This window comes from Ixodes scapularis, unplaced genomic scaffold (assembly GCF_016920785.2).
Source record: "Ixodes scapularis isolate PalLabHiFi unplaced genomic scaffold, ASM1692078v2 PGA_scaffold5__190_contigs__length_132052651, whole genome shotgun sequence".
Lineage (NCBI taxonomy): Eukaryota > Metazoa > Arthropoda > Arachnida > Ixodida > Ixodidae > Ixodes > Ixodes scapularis.
In genome coordinates, this window is record NW_024609880.1 from 63,221,068 (window position 1) to 63,243,842 (window position 22,775).

At 44.0% G+C, this 22,775-nt stretch overlaps 1 protein-coding gene across 1 annotated transcript; it reads right to left on the reverse strand.

The window, feature by feature from the left end:
* Positions 1–902: 902 nt before the first annotated feature.
* Positions 903–22,690, reverse strand: LOC120840894 (origin recognition complex subunit 5). Its single transcript, XM_040211667.3, has 12 exons — positions 22,435–22,690; positions 22,257–22,349; positions 20,634–20,837; positions 20,470–20,544; positions 19,958–20,069; positions 17,908–18,038; positions 16,523–16,571; positions 15,739–15,829; positions 8,769–8,955; positions 7,403–7,450; positions 1,702–1,812; positions 903–1,090 (listed from the first exon to the last, which is right to left on the reverse strand). Exons 1-12 carry the CDS (start codon positions 22,516–22,518, stop codon positions 929–931), a joined length of 1,347 nt encoding a protein of 448 aa, XP_040067601.2. The 5' UTR covers positions 22,519–22,690; the 3' UTR covers positions 903–928.
* Between the last annotated feature and the right edge of the window lie 85 nt (positions 22,691–22,775).

The window sequence follows — 22,775 nt, forward strand, 5'->3', positions numbered from 1 at the left end:
TGAAAATACATATTTGTGAACCTCTTCTTCTTGGAGCTTCTATCTAGACTCAAAATGGTGTCCTTCAGTGTTTGCAGTTTAGTTCAAGATAGGACATATGATTAAGTAATTAGGCACCCACCTAAACTTGTGCAATACGCAACCGTTTTTTCACAATGTTTTTCTTAGCTGTACATGTTTTCCCCCGACACACACACAAAAAAAAGTTTTTTTTCTTTTTATTGCAAGAATAAACTATGCATTGCCGAATGCTCATTCTCCGAAACATGTAGCACTAGAGGTCCAAACCAGATCCCAACGTTGCAGCACTAACCGTTGATTTCATTCCAAAGATATGACTTTTTTTCTTTTAAATTTCAATTGGAAAATGAGCTTTCGAGAGCTGTCGGCAGTCATTTTCCCATTGAATATTTCAGAAAATCACAAAACTTTTGAATAAGATAACGGTTTCTACTGAAACTTCGGAATCTCGTCGGGACCTTTAGCACTACATGTGGACGGAAAATGAGCATTCAATGCGTAATTCAATTTTGCAAAAAAAAAAAAAAAAAAAAATTGGGTGGGGGGGGGGGGGGGGGGGTTGTATATAAACACAGGCAGTTTTGTCTCATTATTATGAACAACTCGCATTAAGGATGACTTTGGAGGGAATGGTGAGGTCCATATTAACGAGACATGACTATGCAAGTTGCTTTTTTACTGTGAGACACTAAAAGTAATAAAATAAATAAAACAATAGTCTCTTCTTCAGTCAAGCTTTAATAAAGACGATCGTAGACCAGTGCTTCCACAAAACGGACACTAACCAACTGGATAGAGCTCCGCATGGATAACAAAAACCTTACAAGCAGAGAGAAAAAAAAGAAAAAAAAAAGCTTTGTTGAAGCACAGCTGCCAAGCAGTCAACATAGTCTCTCTCCATTTATTATCACATGTTAAAATCACTCAGGTGCCCTGTCACATCAAAGTTGACCGTCTTCGCAATTTCTCTGATGAAATCCAGACTGACGAGGCACTTGTACTTGGGAGCACTGAGTTGATCGTCTTTTGTCAATTGCACGAGCAGCCGCAATGAAACCAGCGTTTTTATCTTTGGAAGAAAAAAAAATTAATAAACAAGCAACTCAGAATGACTAAAGAGCAGCAGTTGATTGTTACAGCAGACACTAAATACTTTCTCAAATGAACTGAAATGGCATTTTGTACGCAGTGAAATGCCCCCCAAAACACTCCTGTGCTTGCAGCACTTGAGATTGAATCAGTGAGTATTATATGGAAAACCTTCCAAATTCAAAACTGCAAAAAAAAAAAAAAAAAATTCTATGCAGTTGGGAGGAGACCAAGACGGCCAGTGTCATTGCAGATATTCCACATTATCGGGCTTGTGGTTTCAAGTGCTGTGATGTGCAAATTGTATAAATATTTGCCTAAAGATTGACAAAGAGCCTGTACTGCGATTGGGTCATTCTGGGACGTTTGGGGCATCTATTGCTTCCCGAGTGTCATGAGGTAAGGTAGACACATTCACACTGCTGAGGGCTATGGTACCTCCACCTTTTGTGAGGAGCAAAAGCCTCCAGCATCAAAACGCCCATACCATAGAAGTTGCTGAAATCATCAGTGCCATAAAAGAAAGCACGGGAAAAGAAAAGAAGAAAAAAAAGAAGAGGATAATACAACATTCATACAAAGAATCCCTACCTGGGAAAAGATCAAGGCAGATGGTGCCACTTGTTCGTCGACAATAGCGTAAAAGATGGCCATCATTCGGTTTAGGGGAAATGGCTTTGGGCCAAGAAGGTGGTTGCTTGGCTGAAAATCAAACGGACATCAAGTTAAAAATATGCACCAGTGAGCAGCGGCGTCACAAGAGGGGGAGTACTGCCCCAGGTGCAGTGCTCACGGGGGTGTGGCGAGGCAAAGAAAGGGGGGGTGTCGCGACGGGCCACAAGGAGGCGAGCCACCGCTTTGAATGCTGCTGACCCTAGTGACGCTGCCCCTGCCAGTGAGCCTCATAACATGAAGCTATGGCTGCAGTGGCATACCCAGCCTGAAAAAACTATTTTTCATGTATAAAACATTAAAGCGGCCCTATAGCAGGAGTGGCCAACCTGCGGCTCTATACGTATTGAAGTGCTGCTCGCGGCTTCCCCCACCCCCCTTCCCGGTCACACAAGCACTTTCCCAAAAAGAGAAATAGAATGAGTTTTAAATCGAAAGACAGGTTGCGGTTTGGTAGTCTTGTGGTACTGCTACCTTATGTACAGATGGACTGCTTTTGATTCGGATGAATTAAAAGTAGTCCGGAGTTTCGTTTATTGCTCTGAACAAAAGTTTACGCACCCCCCCCCCCCCCACCCCCCCCCCCTTCCGCAGCTCTTGGAAGTTTTGCGATTTTGTTTGCGGCTCTTAAGCCGGGTCAGCGTGGCCACCCCTGCCCTATAGCATTGAGAATCTATTAGACGTGGCTGAAGGCCCTTGTTCAAAGCTAAAGGGGTGGTGCAATAATATCCGCTTGGAATTTTTTCACTTTACACAAGCTTACTGGCACTAGTAGGACCCAAGAATGCTTGCACGCAACGCCACTGGCCAAGAAACCCCTTTGTTGCGACGTAACTTCAAGGAAAAAAAAGAGCGTTTTTATTCAATCTCTCCTTCGCAAAACTGGATGACGGAGCTGGGCAGTTGCAGTACCGCCCAGTGACAATTTTTCAATGCAACATATAGATTGGACCCAAGCATTGCGCAAGCACTCGATTTGGGCTCGTGATAATCGATAGCTCGGCAAGCATTCGAGTATTGCCCGTGTCCAATTGCTGCAATGACGACAGTAACCGAACCATAACAATGTCTGGAACTCGGCGCGTGTCCTGTGCCTTGCCAACCGCAGCGCGGGGCTATGATCAACTTTGGCGGCGTATAATCGGCTCCAGATCACATGGCCGCTTGTTCTGACTGCGAGTTGAGGGGGTGAACGCTGCTCATTTTTCTTTAATTTTTTCGGTGACTTTAGTTGCGTGCGGTGAAAAGGGAGCGAGTGTGTCACGGGTCATCAACGTCAGGGATCCGTTCTAAGCGGTATTTGCTTAAAAGACGAAAATCGTTGCATCGACCCTTTAACTCAAGGTGCGTATTTCCAAGGATTTATGGGTCAGGCTGGGGGGGGCACGGTAGGAATTAGGCTGGCCTCTGCAGAAAGATTTGACGCTATGAACAGAAGTGACGTCATAGGTGAGGCATTACCCACATCTATTTTGTTGACTTATCACCAAAAAACTAAACATAAAAAAAAGCAAGTGTATGTTGTTTTCTTTATATAAAAAAAGTTGCCCTCGGGAGGTTTAGGGGGGCGGTTGCTCCCCCTCTCTTATATCTGCACCTGAAGCACATCTCAATACACAAGCGTGTTAACACATTACGGTGTGATCTTAAGTATAAATTAATTATTCTATGTAACCATTAGGAATGTTCTACCCCAATAATTTCAGCAAGGATACGGAACAAAAGAAAACTTTTCTGTGATGGCTCCGAGTGTTTTACATTTCACAAGCTTCCCGAGGTGTCCGTTTTGCACCTTGAGCCATGTTCTTTATTTTCTTTTTGTGTGACAGACCTGTAGGTGCGTCGAGCCCCACAAGCTATTGAACAGACCTGGATGGATGGATGGATGGATCTGGCTAAACCCTGTGAATCGGGCGGTGGCTTGCGCCACCTAGCCAACATTATAAATCTAATTATATGTTTTGAATTCCAAGATTAAATCTCACCCCTGCCTCGATTTTAGCCACCAGTCTGATAACCTCCGCTTGGTTATTTATACCCGTGTAAAGTCTATTTTTCCTTCACTGTCTTTAAAACCCAATGCTTTGATTAAATCCGCCCGGTCACTGTTAACTGTTGGGTGAAGCCCTTTACAGAAAAGTATTAAGTGTTCAGCCGTTTCCTCCTGCTCCTGGCACCACCTATCGGGAAATGTCGGAAACATGATTCAAACTGGCGCGAATATGGCGGTGCACCATCCTTGTTTTGGGACGTAATAGCAGGCCACTCGCAATGTGACGCGTCTAGATTGCAGTGATGCATGAATTTACTCAAAGCATTCCTCGTCAATCTGATTGCTTGTGATGCAGCACTCACATTCAAAGTCTGAAATTCGCTGATCTTTACAAATCTCAAGAATCAAGGAGAAAAGCCTTTGGGCTTTTTTCTTGATACGAAATGTGTCCCAATGCCGCCAGGCTCTAGTCAGTTCTGAACCCCTGCTGAACATTAGCGACTTGTACGGTGAAATCGTGAAGCTGTGCATTTGGATAATGAACTCCGAAATTTGTGGAATGCATCCTTTTAGCTCATTTTTTGTTTAAAAATGCTTTTTGCTAGATTGAAAGTAAGAGATTCAACGATCGCTTAATGACTGTGTAGTGTGTTTGATAACAAATCTTATTAAATGTCAGCTTGCAAGAAATTGTTTTTTTAAAAACCAACGGTCACCGTAATTTTGAAACTCTTCGTCCAGAGTCGGGTCGAAACTTGGACGAAGAGGTTGCCATCTTCGAGGCTTGCAGCCCAACATTTCCGACAATGTGCCGATAGGCGGTACCAAAAATGCATAAGCTCTATTAGGACTACTGGAACACCGTGAATATGGGGAAATACCACTCATAGTAATTGCCCTCAGAGATGGCTCTGCGACAGCAATGCAATATCTACCAAGGTGCACTGATGACAATCAGCAAGCAGCCAGACACCTCATTAGGACAGTAGAAAGCTGTAAATGCAGATCCATAGCTGCCATAAATGCCACTACAGTTTCAAGCTGCATTATATTCTTATACGTAGATGTCAAGTTCATTATTTGGCCATTTCCAGTGCTGGAACTGACAAGTGGTGATTTGGAGCAGCTCTTGTAGCAGAGAAAAATGGGTTTTGGAGCAGAGATTCCCACTTTTGGAGCAAACAATCTTGAGCTTTTACGTCAAAAAGTTTTATACAATCTCTTTGAAAGTTAGCCCATAGAAAAAACTGCAGTTGTTGGAGCGTTGGGAGACTTAAAGGGGTACTCCACCGATTTTTCGAGCTACCTCAACTAACTATATTTTCTGACACCCCGGCCTTTAGCCTTTCCGGTATGCTATTTAGCATCGCGAAATTCATAATAGGTATTGTGAAATCGGCAAATGAAAATGGTGCAAAAACTAATATTCAAATATTCGCGCACTTTTCAGTGCCGCGACGTCAGTGGCAGGCAGGCTTGCCAGTCGAGCAAGTAGTCTAAAAATAGAATATGCCAATCATTCGTTCCGTGCTGGAGCGTGGATAAGGGAGCGAGCTTCCAAAGCACTCATTTGACACCAAGAAACTGCTTCAAATCCGTTGGGAACAACTTCTGTAGTCCAAAAAGTGAACCCCTGCCTTCCACTGACGTCACTTTGTTGTTGTTGCCAGTAGAGACTTTCAGGTTGAAAGACATGGTGAAGACCAAAACTGTAAATTCAATAACTTCGCGAAAAAACAATATTTTGACCTAATATTTGGGACACTATTTTAGCAATGTTTGTTGGTTAGTTTAGCAAAATTTCAAGCAAATCGGATACAATGAAAAAACCGGTGGAGTACCCCTTTAAGTGTTATGCCTACAGAAGACCTGGCCTGTACAGATATTTAGTTATTTATAAAACAATTAAACACCGGCAATTTTGTAGATGTTTCAGTTAACCTATTAGGAGTACCCATGGCGTCTTCACTCTGTGTTTGACGTAAAAAGGTGTTTTTGGCAACTCCGTACAGGGTTTGTATCACGGTGACATAATTGTCCGTAATTGTCGCGAGTTTGACATGAAACAGACACTTTTGTGTTGAACGTGTCTCACACTGCCCTCGCTTGCATTCAACCTGCTGCTGTTCATAGGGCGGCTAAACGGAGCACATAGCTACTCTAACCGATCACGAGTAGCGCTAGCTATTCATTTCGGTCAATGTGAGCCTTGTTCGCAGAAAAAACGATAACTCTTCGGTAGGCATGTGCAAATCATGGATTTTGGGTTCGAAGAAAATTCAAAGTGAATAGTGGTATTGGCCGAATATTTTTTTTAATTGAACAGTTTGTGAATAGAAAAGTTTTTGCCTTTTTCTGCAAGCCTTTTACTAGTGCACCACCATGCTTAAACTAAAGTCAGCTGGACTCATGAAGGGTGTTCCTTATTGCCCACTCATGAGCTCTTAAATTTAATTTAGCTATATTTCTGGACTGTAGCCTCAGAACGTCTAGTACCTACATTGGAATAGCAAGTAAATGACAGATTTGACATAAAATTAAACCTATAAAGGAGCACAGTCATACCTAATTGAGGGGGTTTGTAAATATTCTTGCTATATAAATAAATTTTCAATTCTGGGTTAAAAAAAAACAAAAAAAAACAAGCACAAATATCGGACACAGGTTGTTAGAACATCGCTGCCTAACATATACCCTTGCATAATAGCCACAGATTTTGAAGATTTTATTGCAATGTAATAACAATCAAAAGTTTTTCTCTTTTTTTTTTTACATTAGGCGCGGACGTGCACTATACCAGTTTGAAGGTGTGTTTTTCGCCTAAACGTGTGGCTGCGCTGCGCCGAAGCGAGTCGCGAGATGGCTATGTCCGCTCCGCGGGTGTTGCTTCTCCGCTGTGCACCTATGCATGAGGAGAAGAGCACTCAAGGGGGCTAACCCGCGGCGATCAACACTTCAAAAAGTAGGAATATTGCAGTTCATTTGGAAACGAATGTCAAATAACATATTATTTAAAACTGCTATTAGAAAATAAGAATATTCGCGCAGCCCCACTCTTTGCACAGAGTACTTAGGCATAAAAGAAAAACAAAAAAAATAAAAAAACTGTACTTTCTTAATTTTGAGTGGCATCGCCAATGTCACGTGCCAGACACTTTCAGTTTCCTTCTCGGGAACAGCTCCCTTGCGGTGCAGACATGGCACAAATTGTGCACAAATACAGCCTTTGGAACAACATGTAGCAGGTTATTCGTTCTGGGGCAGTTTGAGGCAATTGGCAAAGCAGTTCCAGCACCTGCATTTCATACATAAAAGTAAAACCGTTAACTGCAGCATGCTTTTGAAGGGCTAGCACAGCCAGCGGCCAAAAACAATGATATCAGAAACAATAAAAAAAAAAATGGACTCAACCTTTCATTTAAAACTACGCAACCGAATCAGCCTTTGTGCCGCCACATTACCGGAAAACATGTTTTTTTTTTTCCCCCTCCGGGATGTCCAAACTTAGCACTAAATTCCCGTTCCTAGGCCAAAGTCGCTAAATCACGTAAGACACTTTTTTGAGTCAACAAAAAAGAAACTTGCATTTATCACTGGTTAAGCTAAATTACTGCAAACGACATTCACCTTTTCCTTCGGTTTGTGACTCCTCCTCCTCTTCATTTTGCCTTGGTTCTAAATAAAATAAAAAAACAGCTTACATAAAAATATTGCAATACCGGATAAGCCTCTTTATTCGCAACCCTAAGGGAGGTGACATAACCTAGTGAAAAAAACTATACGGTGAGTAAAGACACTGAAATGCATGTTTGTTTGTACAGATTTTCTTTCCTTCTACTTCTATGAATGTTAGAACCGACTAATATTAAAATATTAATTGTTTAGGGAAGATAAGGCACTTCTACATTTGAGAAAAAACGCTTGAATTGCGTTCATTTGACCTTTAGATTAACAGATGTCAACATTGTATTTCAATGCGACGCGCCGGAGAGCCATACGAGCAATTTCAAAATAGGACTGAGGCCCCGCCTCCTTAGCCTTGGGCAGCCAAAAGAGCCGTCGATGACGTCACGGACAGCGACTGTCTTTCGCGTTTTTCTCACGTTTAACAATACTTACGCAGCAAATGGTTTGGGTATTCGGGTTTACGGGGTAAAAATACACTAGAATTCACTTCTAACTCATTTTTTCCAAGAAGCTCCGTAGCTTCACTTTAAGCCCATCTCGGCAAAAGTGTGGTGCAATTCTTAGCAAAAATGGCATAATTGCGCAAGATGTAGCAGACTTTCGTTCATGGTGCAATTTGGTACAAATGGCGTAGCACTTCCAACCCTGCTGAAGTTTTTCAGGTTCCCTGAAATTCCCTAGCAATTTCTGACTATAATAGGGCTGCTTACAATTCCCTAGAAATTTTCTGACCAGCCTCTAAATTTCCATACCTATTCACAAGCTTCCCCCGCTGGCAGTGACTAGTTATCTAGGTTCCCAAGGTTCCCTGGCAATTCCTTGAGAACACTAACACATGGGTTCTCGAACTGGGCTCTTAGGGACTTAGGGATTCTCCAAAGTACCCTCATAGGTTCCAGGAGCTCCCAAATTTCTTCGACTGTCATCCCTGTCCCAAGTGAAGTATTTTTATAGTTGAAGCAATATTTTTAGCTGATTGGGGCCACTCATTGATGCATAACCATGAGTCAAGCACTCCCTAGTATGTGCAGTATGGTTTATATTGTATGGGCATCTGCACAGCCTTATTGTGTCAATGCCGAGATCAGCAGAGGTTCCCCGACTGCCCTTAAAACAGAAAATTTCTCAGGACCAAAGTTTGCAAACCCCTGCCCCAGAGGCTTCCTAAAATCCCCTGATAAGTCCTTGAATTCCCTAGGCTCCCTATACTTCCCTGGCAAATCCTCGAGTCCCCAGACTCCCTTAGACGCTCACAGGTTTTTCTCTGCTGGCAGATGCCTCGCAAACTGTCGGGGACAGTGCGCACCTTGACGAAGAACTTGCGGTCCGTGCCAGGACGGTTGTACGATGCCATGTAGGCAGCCAGGAGCAGGAACCTTGAATAGAAGGGAAGTTCGACCACTCCCCTTCTTGGTGCCTTCCCCGTCTCGTGACCTCGTGAAGTCGCTCCGTCTGCTTCACCTTCCCGACACTGCACATTCTCAAACTGTGCACTGCAAAATGCACAGAGGATATCCCAGGGTTGGGATTTTGGAGCCAAAAGTTCCTAAAGAACTGTTTTTTGGGAAATGGCAATTTTGAAATCTACAGCTATTTTTCTTCTGATCTGCCAAGTTTCTATTTGCGCCATAATATTACTTTATAATATTTATGCAGGCCGAGATTGCATTTAAGTTGATGCTAAAATGGCACTTTCTCAAAACACAAATTTTTAACTTTGCAAATATTTAGGAGGGATATCTCAGTGTTTAGGGCAGATAGACATACCGTAAAATACCGGGCCAGCGCCCACTCATAATTTAGAGATAATCGCGAAAAAATGGAGAAGAGGTGCTTGTCCAATCATCAGTTTTACATATAAATGTTCTGTGCATGTTTTTTCACATCTTAGAAATTTGGACATGGGCGCCTAATGTGGAATGCGCGGTGTTCTACGGTACGAGTATACCTTCATTTTGCAATACGTAGCTAAATCTGCATATACTGAAAATTCTGCCCTCAACATAGTGTTGAGGGCAGAGCTTTCAAGATAGGTGTAAGAACATAACTGTTCTATTGCTTGGCAGCAACATATTGAACACTGAACCTAATGCATTGTAAAGAGTAATAATGGTTCAATCTAACAAGTCCTTCCAACATTGCATTTGTCATACTTTGTAGAATCTAGCCATATGTTAAAACATAATTTTCTAAAAATGATTTTTCCCTATTGCAGTTGAGAACAACGGTGAGTTATAGTTATTCTGAGAACTAATCTATTGCTTAAAAAAATACCAAATATTTGAAATCACCACAAACATCTGAACAAGCTTGTGCTCTTTCATTAAGTTCAGTAAAAAGATAAGGAGGAAAGCTCCAAGACCAGTGCTTCCCCTTGAAAAAAACACTGCAATGAAAAAAAAAGATTTTTTTTTGAGGAGCATAAATGAGACACATTTTTGTTTTCACAGTTTTTCCATGAGAAGCAAAAACAAATTGTGCAATATTTAAGTCCTTGACACAATTTAGGTGGAGGCCACGGCCCACTCTAAGCCCCACCCTCAAATCAGTTGCCCCGCCCATTACTACTGGACTGGCTTGGCTGCTGGCCGAACACACTAACAAGCCTGCTGTCTCCCTTTACCGACATCCAACGCGTCTATGTGCGAGCAGACATGAGGCAGCCTCTGGCATCGTCTGCTATATCACGAGTCTATCGTCGTCTGCCATGCTCATTGGGCGCGAACATCAAAGCTGCCCGTCGGCGTCCGTTTTTGCCTTCGTCCATCAGCTATTCCATTCCCGTCTAAAAACTTTTACAATGCTCCAAAGACTCAACCATGAAAATGGCAATCTAGCGTTCCATCATGCGCGAGCGAAGGCCCAATACAAGTGTCTGTCGACGTGCGGTAAAAAGCGACCAATAGAACTAAAAAAAAGCGACAAAATAAATATGCTGTCATTTCAGCTTTTATGTTGTTAATTTTTTTGCACGGCATCGCGAGCAAGGTGAGAGCGCGTCATGACGCACAGTTAAAACGTGACCTAAAATCATTCGCTTTTGCACGCCAGGAGCACTGCAAAACCTGAGCTACTTGCCTTTCGAAGCTAAAATGACGGAAACATACCTGGAGTAACTTCATACTGGCCGAACGCCCGAATACTTTCAGCCATATGGTTCACAAATTCTTACTTGTGCAGGTATCTTCTCGGTATTGAAACTATGGTAGCAAGCACGATGGTTGCACATATCACAGAGCGGTGGGGCCAGTTTTACGGGAACCCACATCTTTATTCACCATCAACATGCGCAAAGAAAGAAATCGAGCCAGATTGATCAAAATAGTTGATGTGGGACGCCAGGCTTAGGCCAGTCCCACTACGAAAACAAGCATCCGCACAGCGCTTCCAAAGGCAAGTACTTGCGACAGTTGTTTGCTGAAAACTATGTCAGTTGATGAGATCTTCCTCTAAACACGTCCGAACGAGCAAGCTATATGAGCTAAACCCACTCAGCACTCCACAGATGCCGGCAGCCATGTTTAGTAATGTTTCAAACCAAAGAGGGAGAAGCTATCTCAGAATACATTTGAAAACAATAATGACTCTATCTTAATTAGTTGCTTCTTAAAAAGAAAAAAAAAAACCAATAAAAATACTATTATGGCACAGAGATACAAATTTACCACCAACGTCTTTCACACGTCAATCATCTCTCCAGCCAATGAGAGGTGTAAGCACATTGTAAGCACAGGGCGGGGCTTAGCGGCCTGCGACCTCCACATTCTGCACCCAAATTGCATCTAACAATATAAACATTTCTAATTTTTTTTTTTTTTTTCATGGTAGATGTTTTATTTAAATTTAGGATTCTTGCACGAGACAAGGATGTAACGCTGCTACTGGTTCGTAAATCTCACCAGAACCCGCCAGAATCCATGTTGGAAGCATTCGTCACTGTTATGCTATGTTTCGTGTGCTTTGGGGCCATCTTCACACTGTAGTTTGTCTGCTACTCGAGGTTTAAATTGTGCCAGCCGCAAAAGCCGGCGGCAAGACGGAGCTGCGGCCAGCAGTATTGGTTACTCTAGGATTCCGGCAATCATTGAGAATCTGGACAAGGCGACGCTCAAACAAATGGTTTGCAGGCGTTATGAATGGCTCCGACGGATATGCTGGCACAATCTTGAACAGACGAGCGACGACGGGAGCAGAATGCGGCAAATCCTGGGAGCTAAAATCTCCAGTCACGAGGGAAAGAATGAGAAAGGAAGTGATAAAAGAGCAGAGAAAGAAAGCAGACGAGGGGTTAGGCCTGTTCGTTTTGCTGCGACAAGTCGAAGTTGCTAGAGTGCTTGTCAACTTTATTTAATTTGTCAATGCGTGACTCCGGTGTTTTTTCTGAGAAGTAAGAGAAAATATCAAGTTACAGATCTTACAAGTGAAGTTTTGCAGCTTCTTATTACATATTAAGGCATCGCCAGCAATATGGGCTCATCGGGACCGCCGATATTCGCGTCTATACCCCGCAGTCTTGAAGTTACCAAATGCATGGGACATTTCACTCTAGAATATTATATTAACTATATCATCTCGACAGAAAAGCTTAATACCCCGACCATGGCCTCCAAGATTCCGAAGCGCACGCGTGAAGGCTTCTCCGACCGTTCCATTCGAGTCGCTCCCCAGCAGAAGAGTGTAATTGCGCTAACTCCGTCGCTCGCCACGAGGCGGCGCTGTCGGGACGAGCCGTCGTCGTCGCAGGTAGAGATAATAATAATAATCTTTATTTGCACAAACAGGTGTTTTCCTGGGGGCGTGCGAGGCGAAACAGAAAGGCGGAAGCCCGTACGCTGGTGCGTCTGTTGGCCCAACCCCCAGGTTGGGCCAACACAGTGGTACAGGCCAGATTGCGGGCCACGGACCGGCTCGGCCCTCGGGCCGGGCTCGGGCTTCACGGCTACATTCATGAAAGCCCCGGCCGGGTACGTGCCTTGCATTAAAATCTTCAAGGGGGGCCAAAGCGGGCCAAACCGGCCGTTACTTTTTTTTTTTTTTTTTTTAAGCGGCATGCTCTTCGGAATTGTGTTATAGGGTTGGAAGAGGAACCACAGAGGGGGAAACAGATGCTGAAGTGTGTGTGTGTGGGTGTATGTTTTTGTGTGGTTCGGTGCATGCAGCGAATGCTCTTCCAGAAGACTAGTGGCGCGGCGTTCCTTTTCGTCCCCAGCGGCTCCGCCATCATACAATCGCTTCTCACCACGAGTGCTTGCATCCCCGATAGGGGTGAAGAGGTTCCCCTGAGGGGTACTTTTCCTGAACAGTTCCTCGCAGACCACCGCAAAAAACAAAATTACTGTTTTTTTTGTTTTTTTTTACGGTTGTGCGCAGCGAGAGTGGCTAATTTAGAACTTTACTTGTCTTTTGTCTAAACCCGTCGCGATGTTTCCCCTCCTTTCCAACTGAGACACATGGTTCTGTTTACTTCTGCTTGTCATTTTTGTTTTTCGGTCCTTTCCACGCCGTGAGTGTTTGGTCGCAGAAAAGGAAGATCGGGTGATTTTTCTTAACAAGCTGCCTAGGCCTGCAAATTGGTCCAACTAATAATAGCAGCAAAAAAAAAAATGCTTACAGTATTTAATATTGGTATCCTAATCGACTTATGTGTAGCAGTTGCAGGCGAGCTGCCATGCCGCGCAATTGGGAGCTATTCATCCTGGGCTAAAATAAAGCGCAGCTGGTCCGTAAAAATTAGCTTCAGGCCAGGCCGGGCTGGCTGTCAGAAATAGATAGCGGGTCGCGGGCAAGTCCGGGCCTAATAGACAATGGGCCAGGCTGGGGCGGGCTTCGAAATATCGGCCCGTGCAGACTCTTAGCTGCAGGCATCGCGGGTGGGTGGTGTCAGTCGCGTCGTCGTGCTTCATCTTGCATTCACCCGGGCTCCCCGGACTGTTTTGTTTTCGGCGACTTCTGGACATGGATTGAAAGCAAGGTACTATGTTCTAAAACTATAAACACACATGCTAGCCATACGAGTTTCTTTGCAGACGCAGTGCAGTCGCGATACGTAGAGGAAGGAGATCTGCCGATATTGGAAGGGGGAAGAAAAGGTTTTGTTGAGACTGCCAAACTGCCTTTCCTTCATCCCCCTAAACAGCTTTCTACAAAGCTAATTTGACGTGTTGTGCGTTTTTACAGGGATAGCTGCTATGGTCTCTCCGTGTCGTCACTTGACACCATGGAGTCACGTGACTTCATAATGTCTCGTGACGTAGCAAATTCACTTGACATCATGGTGTCAAATGATGTTTACATGATAACGCCCCACCTTTTCAATCAGTGCCTACAATTATCACAAAGTTTATAAAAACAAAAATGGTGAAATCATTGCGAGGTGGTTGTAGTTGTACCTCACCGCCCTAAGTTTTACCCCAAAGCCAAGGTCACGCTGCTTGTACCATCATACAAAAGACAGTCTGCAAACAGATTCAAACTCGAGTCACCACGAGATCTGAGCTGCGAATGCCGCGAGGGAACGAGTTCAAGGAGACACTCGACACGCGGCATTTAAACCATGGATATCGTGGTGACTGATATCTGCAGACTGTCTTGAATATAATGTATAAGCACTGTGACCCCGGCTTATATGTACTTCCAGTAGAAACGGACACTGCAATACGACCCGCAAAAAATTGTGTAATAAATATTAAAAATATTAGAAAGACAACACAAACTTCACTCTACAGTATCAAACCTCGTGCTTAGACTCAAAGAACTACGCCAAAAAACGTGCCGAAATAAAAAAAAAAAAAAAAAAAAAGATTGCAGCACGATTATTTTTATTTAGGGAAATCCAAAGTTTTTATGTTTGGAGCTAATTTTTTTTCTGGAATTTTATACATGCAACAAATTGCAATCAAATTGAGCATAGTTGTAACCCGAGACTGGGGATACGGACAACGGATACGGATACGGTCAATCAAATATATCAAAAGGCGTGCTTGTAGCGCTAGCTGCGACATGTCCAGATGGATATCTCAAATGAAATAATTAAATAAGCGTTACAAATTGTCCATTTACGTCCCCAGAGCAGCTGTTCACCGTTCTACCACGATACACAAAAATGTGTAAGTAGTTCTTCTGCCTCGCACCATGCTGTCGATGACTGGGTTGGGAGCGCCTCCTTGCGGAAAGAGCCGCCTCCTTCTCTTTTTCCGATTATGCCCTCTCCGCACGAATGGAACAACCAGAGAAGCGTTTGCACGCTTCGGGATCTCGGAGGCCATGCCCCAACCAAGGGTTTGTGGACTGCACTTCCTGTCAGGTGGGGAATCTCTTTGCGATTGACTAGGACAAGAAAATATTCTGAAATGTGGTTATAAAAAGACGGTACTATGACTCTACGGCACTACTGCCGCCACAATAAGAAGCTGAATGCCTCCAACATGGTGCCAAGGCACTAATAGCCCTGATAGTAGACAACAATGTTGGTTTCAATTTTGAGTCTAATCAGAAGTGATGTCGTATAGTTTTTGTTTGTTTCATTTGGTTTCATATAGTAAACGTCAGAAGTGACGTTTACTATATGAAACCTATAGTAAATGTGTCCCTTTAGAAAAATTTTTTTTTTCGTTGCAGTTTTTTTTTCTTTTGTTAAAGGGGCACTAAAGTGATTTTTGATATTGTCTATGTTATAACTCAATTTAGGGACTCTAAGTACTCCAAGAAAAAACAAAAACAAGATAACATAGATATGCATCTGATCTCCGTATCAAAAACAGGATCAAAGATTGTGATATGCCCGTTTTTTCCCAATTCGGTGAGAAACCACAAGGTGCCGTCAAACGTGCAACAGCCAAATCACAGGTGACCGCTTCCTGTGAGTAAATCGCACCACAATCGCACATATATCTCAAAATCAGCCTGCCGTTGATCGTGCCCATTGCCGTGCGAAAAGCGATTGCCCACAATTGGCTGTCGCGTGTCCGACGGCACCCCATGGTTTCTGCACCAAATTTCTAAAAAAGAAGAGAGTCGCGACCTTTTAATTTTGTTTTTAATAGGGAAATCAGACGTGCATCAACATAATCTTGAGTTTCTTTAGAATGCATAGAGGCCAAGGACTCAGTTATGATCATAAGTAGACAATCTCAGAAACCACTTTAGCGCCCCTTGGAGGAATGGAAATAAATAAACCAATCTCTGGCAATCTTTTTTTAAAAGTGTGCCAATCTTCTTGTTTGTCAAAACTTGGGAATAAAACTAGAGATGATCATAAAGTGCCCGAAGAAGCTTGCCTTGTGACCTCCCTCAGATACACCGACTGCAGCGTCTTCCTCATGTGGGGTTCGACGTTCCTCCACAGCTTGTGGATGTCGCTTTCCGTTGCTGAGACAATGTAAGGGAAAACACAAATGGCCTTTGAAACTCCCACAACACCGAGACACCAATCGCAGGAAAGATTTTACTCGGCATCCACTATTTTGCACTACAATGTTGAGGCTGCCATAGCTTCCGCAATGCTCCAATGCTTACGAAGCGATTTGCACGCACGTGTGGCTTTGTACGAGAGCGCTAGTGGAAGCTGTGTTGCTAGGGGAAGCTGTGTGCTCTTGCAGCAGTGAGGGGCCACAGCACTGTGCAAGCAATGCTGGCCTCAAAGACAACGTGGCACAAAATAGTCAATGCCTAGTATAGGTTCGCTCAATTTACAGTATGCGTGCACCCGCAGACAAAATGAGCTGAAATGCACAATCCGGCTTTTTTCTGTGTCCGCAGTTTCCGCAAGCTCCATTATCGCACGATTTGTCAAATGGTCTGAAGCGTGGGACCTCAACTTAGCATTCCGTTCTTAGTACGGACAACAGCTCTCTCAAAAACTGGCAGGTATGCCAAAGGAGCACGAAGGACTGTTTCAGCTCCTATTGTCCGCAATAGAAAGGAGTGTCATTTGATTGATGAGTGCAGCCTGCCTTAAAACATATGGTAGAAAAACATGGTCCAGCAGTTTTTTACACTGGTGCAGGCGAGTGAATTGAACGAGCCTACTGCTGGCACCGGATTGCAGATAAGGGTACAAACCGCTGCCTTCCACAATTGGAGCACAGAACTTGGGAAAGTTGAGCTGTGCCTGGAAGTGAACCAAGTAACATTGTAGTGTTGGGACATAGATGAGCAGAGCACTGTTACGACTCAGCTGCTGCCTTCCTTTGTTTCAGAAGCGCAGAAAAAAGCAACACAAGCACTACAGTTTCATAAAAGTGTTGTCATATTTATTTCCCCATTGCATGCCCGCTTACCACAGTCACTGCGAGATCTCGCTTCCAACTGGTCCCAAATGATAAAAATCATAATTTATGAGTTGTAGACAGGAAACTATGACAATCTGACCTTGGAAGTTCACAAGTGATCAGTTTTTGAACGAAGTCCTTTGAACCAAGTTGACCTGCAAATCACGCTCATGAGCCACTTCTCAATATGTTGACTGGCCCGTCCACCATATTGTTCCACGCTTTCATGGTAAGTATCTCAACACAGAAATAACTAGATATTGCTACCGATTACTCATTCAAAGGAAAAAAAGAAGTGCACTGTTATTCAACCTACAGAGAAAATTTCAAATGTTACGTTGTTACTAAAGAAGCTTTGCATTGTAAGAAACAGCGTAACAGCATTACATACATCCAACAGGTACCTGACATTCTAATGACTGATACCAGGCCCAATGGACAGGGAGGTCACAAATTACTTCTCCCATCCAAAATAAATGTAGCATAATAAAATATCCACCATCATTAAAAATGTAGAGCCCTTCCACTTCATGTGAAAATGGAGGACCAGCGAAGCTGTTATCTTTACGTCTAGGACGATGTCTAAGGGACGACGTCTAGGATAACCTCAAGGACGACGTCTAGGATGACCTCAAGGAAAACTTCTAGGCGACGCCTAAGATGACCTCAGGGACGACGTCTAGGACGACCTCAAGGACGACTTTCAGGACGACCTCGAGAACAACGTCTAGGACGACTTAAAGGAAGACTTCTAGGATGACCTCAAGGTTGATTTCTAAGACCACCTCGAGGGCAACCTCTCGGACAACCTCAAGGACGATGTCTAGGATGACCTCAAGGATGACGTCTAGGACGATTTCAAGGACGACTTCTAGGACGACACCTAGAAGACGTCGTCCTCAAGGATGACATTTAGGACGACTGCTAGAGAAATTCAGTCTTTCCACTCTGGTAAAAACCAGAGCGGAAAGGCCTGAAAAGGTTGCCACCATCTATGAGCGACGGCGGCAATCAGACAACAACCAAGCCGGTTGTCTGGTTGCCGCGTCGCTCATAGATGGCAGTAGCTGTCTAGTTTTGTGTCGACATTTGTTTGCCTGCGGACACGATACTGGGGAAACTAGCCCTTAACAGCTTTGCTGTAAAAACGATGAGATGGCTCTTCGGTGTACTTACCGCATACTGGAGCTCTCGAAGGTTCCGTGTGACGGTGAAGAAGACGCTCAGGAGAAGGTGCAGGTACCTTGTGTAGAACTCTTCACTGTAGCCCTTGGGACAGTAGCTGCACAGTATCTTGACCAGCTCATCTGAAACGCAATTACACCAGGAGACACTCCTTAAAGGGGCACTGAAGTCATTTTTGAAAAAGGTTGTTTTTAAGCTTATATTGTTTAAAATGTGTTCTTGCATATACCAAGCCCTATATTACAAAACAGCATATTCATCTCAGGGCAATAGAAAAAAATTGTGGTGGCTCAGCTCGGCTATGCCACGATATACGTAGTATGAGCTTATGCGCACAAAATGAGAGGCGCTATCAAGCGGCTCCGGTGCAGCATCAGACTTTGCTACTGTGCAATGGAAGCGCACAGCTGGGCACGCGGCGGCGCCAGTGCGTCTGCCGCGGCTATGACGTCACTCCTCTGGAATGCGCAGACTGGCGAGGCGGGCGCAGCGGCGGCTTCGCGTGGCTCTCATAAGCCGTGCTCATTATGTGGAGCGTGCGGCGCCATGCTCATTATGCAGAGCTCCGCCGCCGCGCGCTCCGCATAATGAGCACAGCTCGCATAATGAGCACTGCTCATTATGAGGGCCACGCGAAACTGCTCTTCCTCGGCCAGTGTAGCTAATGCTACAAAACTATGGACTCTTTTTTTTCGTGGACTATATTGTGTAGACCAATGAGCCCTACAATACGTGCAGTTTCCCAATGGTTTTCTAATAACTCGTTTTGAAGAGAGTTTGATAGGTACACATTCGGATAAGATTCCTCTTTTTTCTCCGCGGGCAAAGCCATTGCTTGCAACTCGCCGACAAGTGCCCTTCGCCGACCATTTCACTGGAAAAAAAATTCTTCCTAAAAAGGGTGTGTCGCTATCTTTGAACACGCTTTTAACGAGGAAATAAGCTATGCAAGGTTGTGATTTCAGGTTTGTTGGGATGCTTAGAGCATCTAGATTGAGTTGTCACCACAAAAGAACAATCTCAGAATCGACTTCAGTGCTCCTTTAAGACTGGCTTGCACAATTTTGTCTTAGTGGGACCGACTGCGGCGCAAGTGCTCGTATCCACTTACGACACTGGCTCCATCTGTCAGGCGGTCCTGGAACACTTCTGACCCGAGTATATTTTACCCGAGTATATTTTACGCAAAATTCTTTCACCGCATGCTTGAAATCGTTGACAATGTTAAAAGAGACCATTCCTCAATGAGAGTGCATAGATTTGCTCTCGCAAATACTGCAGAACCTTGCAGCCTAGTTGTACGCAGGTCAGAAGGGTTACAACCACCCAATAGATGACGCCAGTGTGCCAATGTTGTCGCAAGCAATTACGGGCGTTTGCAATGAATTTTATCACGCTCAATTGCAAATGTGCCAGCCAGCCTTTAGGGGTACTGCATTGTGACTGTGTAGCACTTATTATAGCCTGCTAAATCTGTCACTTCACATTGAAGAGTAAGCCAGGGATAATGCATCATGCAGCAAAACAGTTACTGCAATCTGACACGGCGTGCATTCACCCCAGTGGTACGCTTCATTTCACCTTACGTTCAGACGAAGCCAACATTATGAACTGATGGAACCGATGAAACAAAATCAAAAGTGCAAGTCATTGGGCCTTCTCTGTACTGGACTGGTTCAGTGGTGATAGAATGCGAGTAGAAACATGATAAATGCCAAGTTGGCGTGCTTTCAACACTGTTTGATTCGTCTCATTAGCTTGTAGCGTCGGCTGCATCTGAACTCAAGGCGAAACGAAATACAGGACATACTTTGGCACTCCTTGTAAATCATTTAGTATTAAAGGATGTTTTACATAGTTGTGTATTTCAATCCAGATGCATTCCAAGAGTAGGCACTGGCATTACTTTGCTGAGAGTACACTGTTCTGTCATTCACAAATGAGAACAAGATTGACCATATGAACAGCCACATATGGTATGGCGAACTGCTGTCACACAACAATATGCAATGCCATGATCCAAATGATAAGTGGAGTATACCTTGCGAATACTGCGGGAAATGGACGAAGTATGGCTCACAGAAGCCGGTACCGCAGCGGAATTTCTCCCAAACGATCTCGGAGATCAGGATGACGCAGATGTGTTTCTTCGTCTATGAGAAAGAAATGGTTATCTTACAGTTAGAAAAAAGAAAACCCTTCCTCTTGCTCAGTTCTCATATGACTCCAGTGCACACAGGACTTCATCAGAGAAGCTCTCATGCTCGATTTTGCAATACCTTTCTTCACAAGCTTGGAAAGCATGGTATCATAACTAAAGAGACTTTTTAGTCCTTTTCTGACTACAGCAAGGCTACATATGTTGGGCTTATGAACCCAGGACTAAAAGGTTGCTCTTTAGTAGACTTTGTAGTTCTCCTCTAACTAGAGCAAGGCCATGTATGTTGGGTTTATGAACCCACAACTAAAAGGTTGCTCTTTAATTCCATGCACTCTAAGCTTGTGAAGAGAGGTATTGCAAAGTCATGCACAAGAGGTTTTCAGGCGACGTACCAATTCCTGGAGGCGCAGAAACGCGGCCAGAACCACCGGATCCAGCTGTCTTAGCCGCTCAGCATTGTCAATCACCTGTGCCAAAAATGTGTTTTTGTTCCCTGCCTCAGATAAACCATCATGCTCAAACAATTGCTATTCCAAGAAAAGTAATTACTACTTACGACATAAACAGGCGTGGGAGAGTCGAGATCCTCGGATACTTCATTTCTCAGGTGCCTCAAGAAATCGCACATGTTGTCACAGTTGGCAAAGTTTGAAAATCCATTATCCGCGCTTGGCACTGTTCCGGTGAGCTGGTTGAGGATCGTTTCAAAAAGGATCCTGGTAGTGTATGCCTCCACAGCATTTACATAGGCATGCCTCAGCTGAAATATAGAGATATACGGTCATATAAACGCGGAGTTCCAACGTGCAAAGGCAAAAATAGCTCGTAAGAAGCAACCTATTACTTGGTAGTCTTGACAAACAAAGCGACATGCACGAACCAAGCGATGAATCAGCAAATATTTTTTTAATGAATCCTTTTATTTATAGAAGGGTTTTCTGACACAGGGCACATGAAATAACATTTCTGACACATGAATTAACAAAATATAAGAGCACAAACAATTTGGTAGGGATGAATCACACTGAACATGACTCACGACTGAAAGAGGACAAGACTAACAATGAAGAAAAAAACAATCGCATCTCCAAGTGGTGAATGATGTTGATTGACGCGAAGCTCTGGTGGTGCTTGTCTGCGTAGACACTGAGCCGCAGCATGCCGAGCCTTTCGTTCGTTTTCATCCATGTCACGCTGCGGTCAAATGCTCAAATGCGTATATAACCACGTTCCATACCACACATTCTCTTTCTGACATGGATGAAAACGAACGAAAGGCTCGGCATGCTGCGGCTCACCGTCTACGCAGACAAGCACCACCAGAGCTTCGCCCCAATCAACATCATTCACCACGTGGAGATGCGGTTGTTGTTTTTGTTTTCCCTACACACGGGAGCACGTGCTCACGAGCAGGAGCATGTGCACCCGACGGCGGACGGACATACGGACATGGCTAGCCCCTAAGGAGCTTCGCCCCTAAAACATGAGGAAGCTAAAAAATCTAGCTCCATAATAAAACTGAGATGCTGTGCGTGGCTGTCCTTTTTTTATTACTATTTTCCTGGTCTCTGGTGTATTATTGAGAAAGGGACCAGACAGCATAAATTTCTTTGCATATTATATTGGTAGGAGGTTCGTGAATTGTAAACCATTTGGAAGTAAACATATTCGGCAGAAATCTGCCTGGTTGGGTGAGTCCGAAAATGTAGCTCCAACCAAAATTCGAAAGAAAACCCGACGTTTCGAAACTAACTCGGTTTCTTCTTCAAGGGTGACTGAAAACACGCGGAACAGCAGCAACTTCCAACCTCTTCGTCTTCAAAAAAAAATTTTTTTTTAATCTTTTTTTTTTTTTTCGATTTTTGCAAGTTTGTAGGTGTCATTTTTCACACAGGAAGAGAGCTGCTGACATGGTAACCCAGGAGCGGGAAAAAAACTAACGGACAACAAAAATCTCCAGCTTGGGAGCTTTCTGCTGTCCGTCCCGTTTTTCCCCCGCTGGGTTACCAGCTCGTTCGCAGTCTTGCTTTCGTTTCAAGAGAACCACGCCATGCAATCTTAAAAGGTTAAATCCACCAAACAAGTGCAAATTCTGCGAAAGTTTGAGCTTTCCATGTTCAAGCGCTGATTTTTCCGGCTTGTTTTACAGCGCAAGATCCATTGTGGCCATCCTACTTACGTGCAAAGTCGTCAGAATACCCGAGACCAGGAGTGTTTTTCCGGTGGACGCGTGACCGTAGATGAATATGCTCTGGCAGGCCCCGGTCTCTGGCTGAAAAATAGAAGCAGCCAAATGTGACAAAGATCTCGCGTGAGTCGTGACAAAGTTGTGGCGTGATCAAGCTTAGAAAACTCACGTGTCCCATTAGACGTAGCAACGCCTTGGCTTGCTTCTCTCGGCACGGTATTTCGGCGCACACGGCTTCAATGCAGGATTCCATGTTTGCGGTTTTAAAACCGACAACAGCCGACAATCCCAAAGTGCTCCGAATACTGCGACTAACTTTGCAAATTCCGCATTCCGTTTTGTACAACGCCGCGCGAGTTCATCGATTTTGTTTACAGATTTTTGCCGCTTCTACAATTCCATGGTTGACGTCATAAGGAACACTGTTGACATATTCTGCTAAAAACGTCAATTTGCAAATATTTGCCGTTCGCAGTTTTAAAAATAAATATATATATATAATATAATATA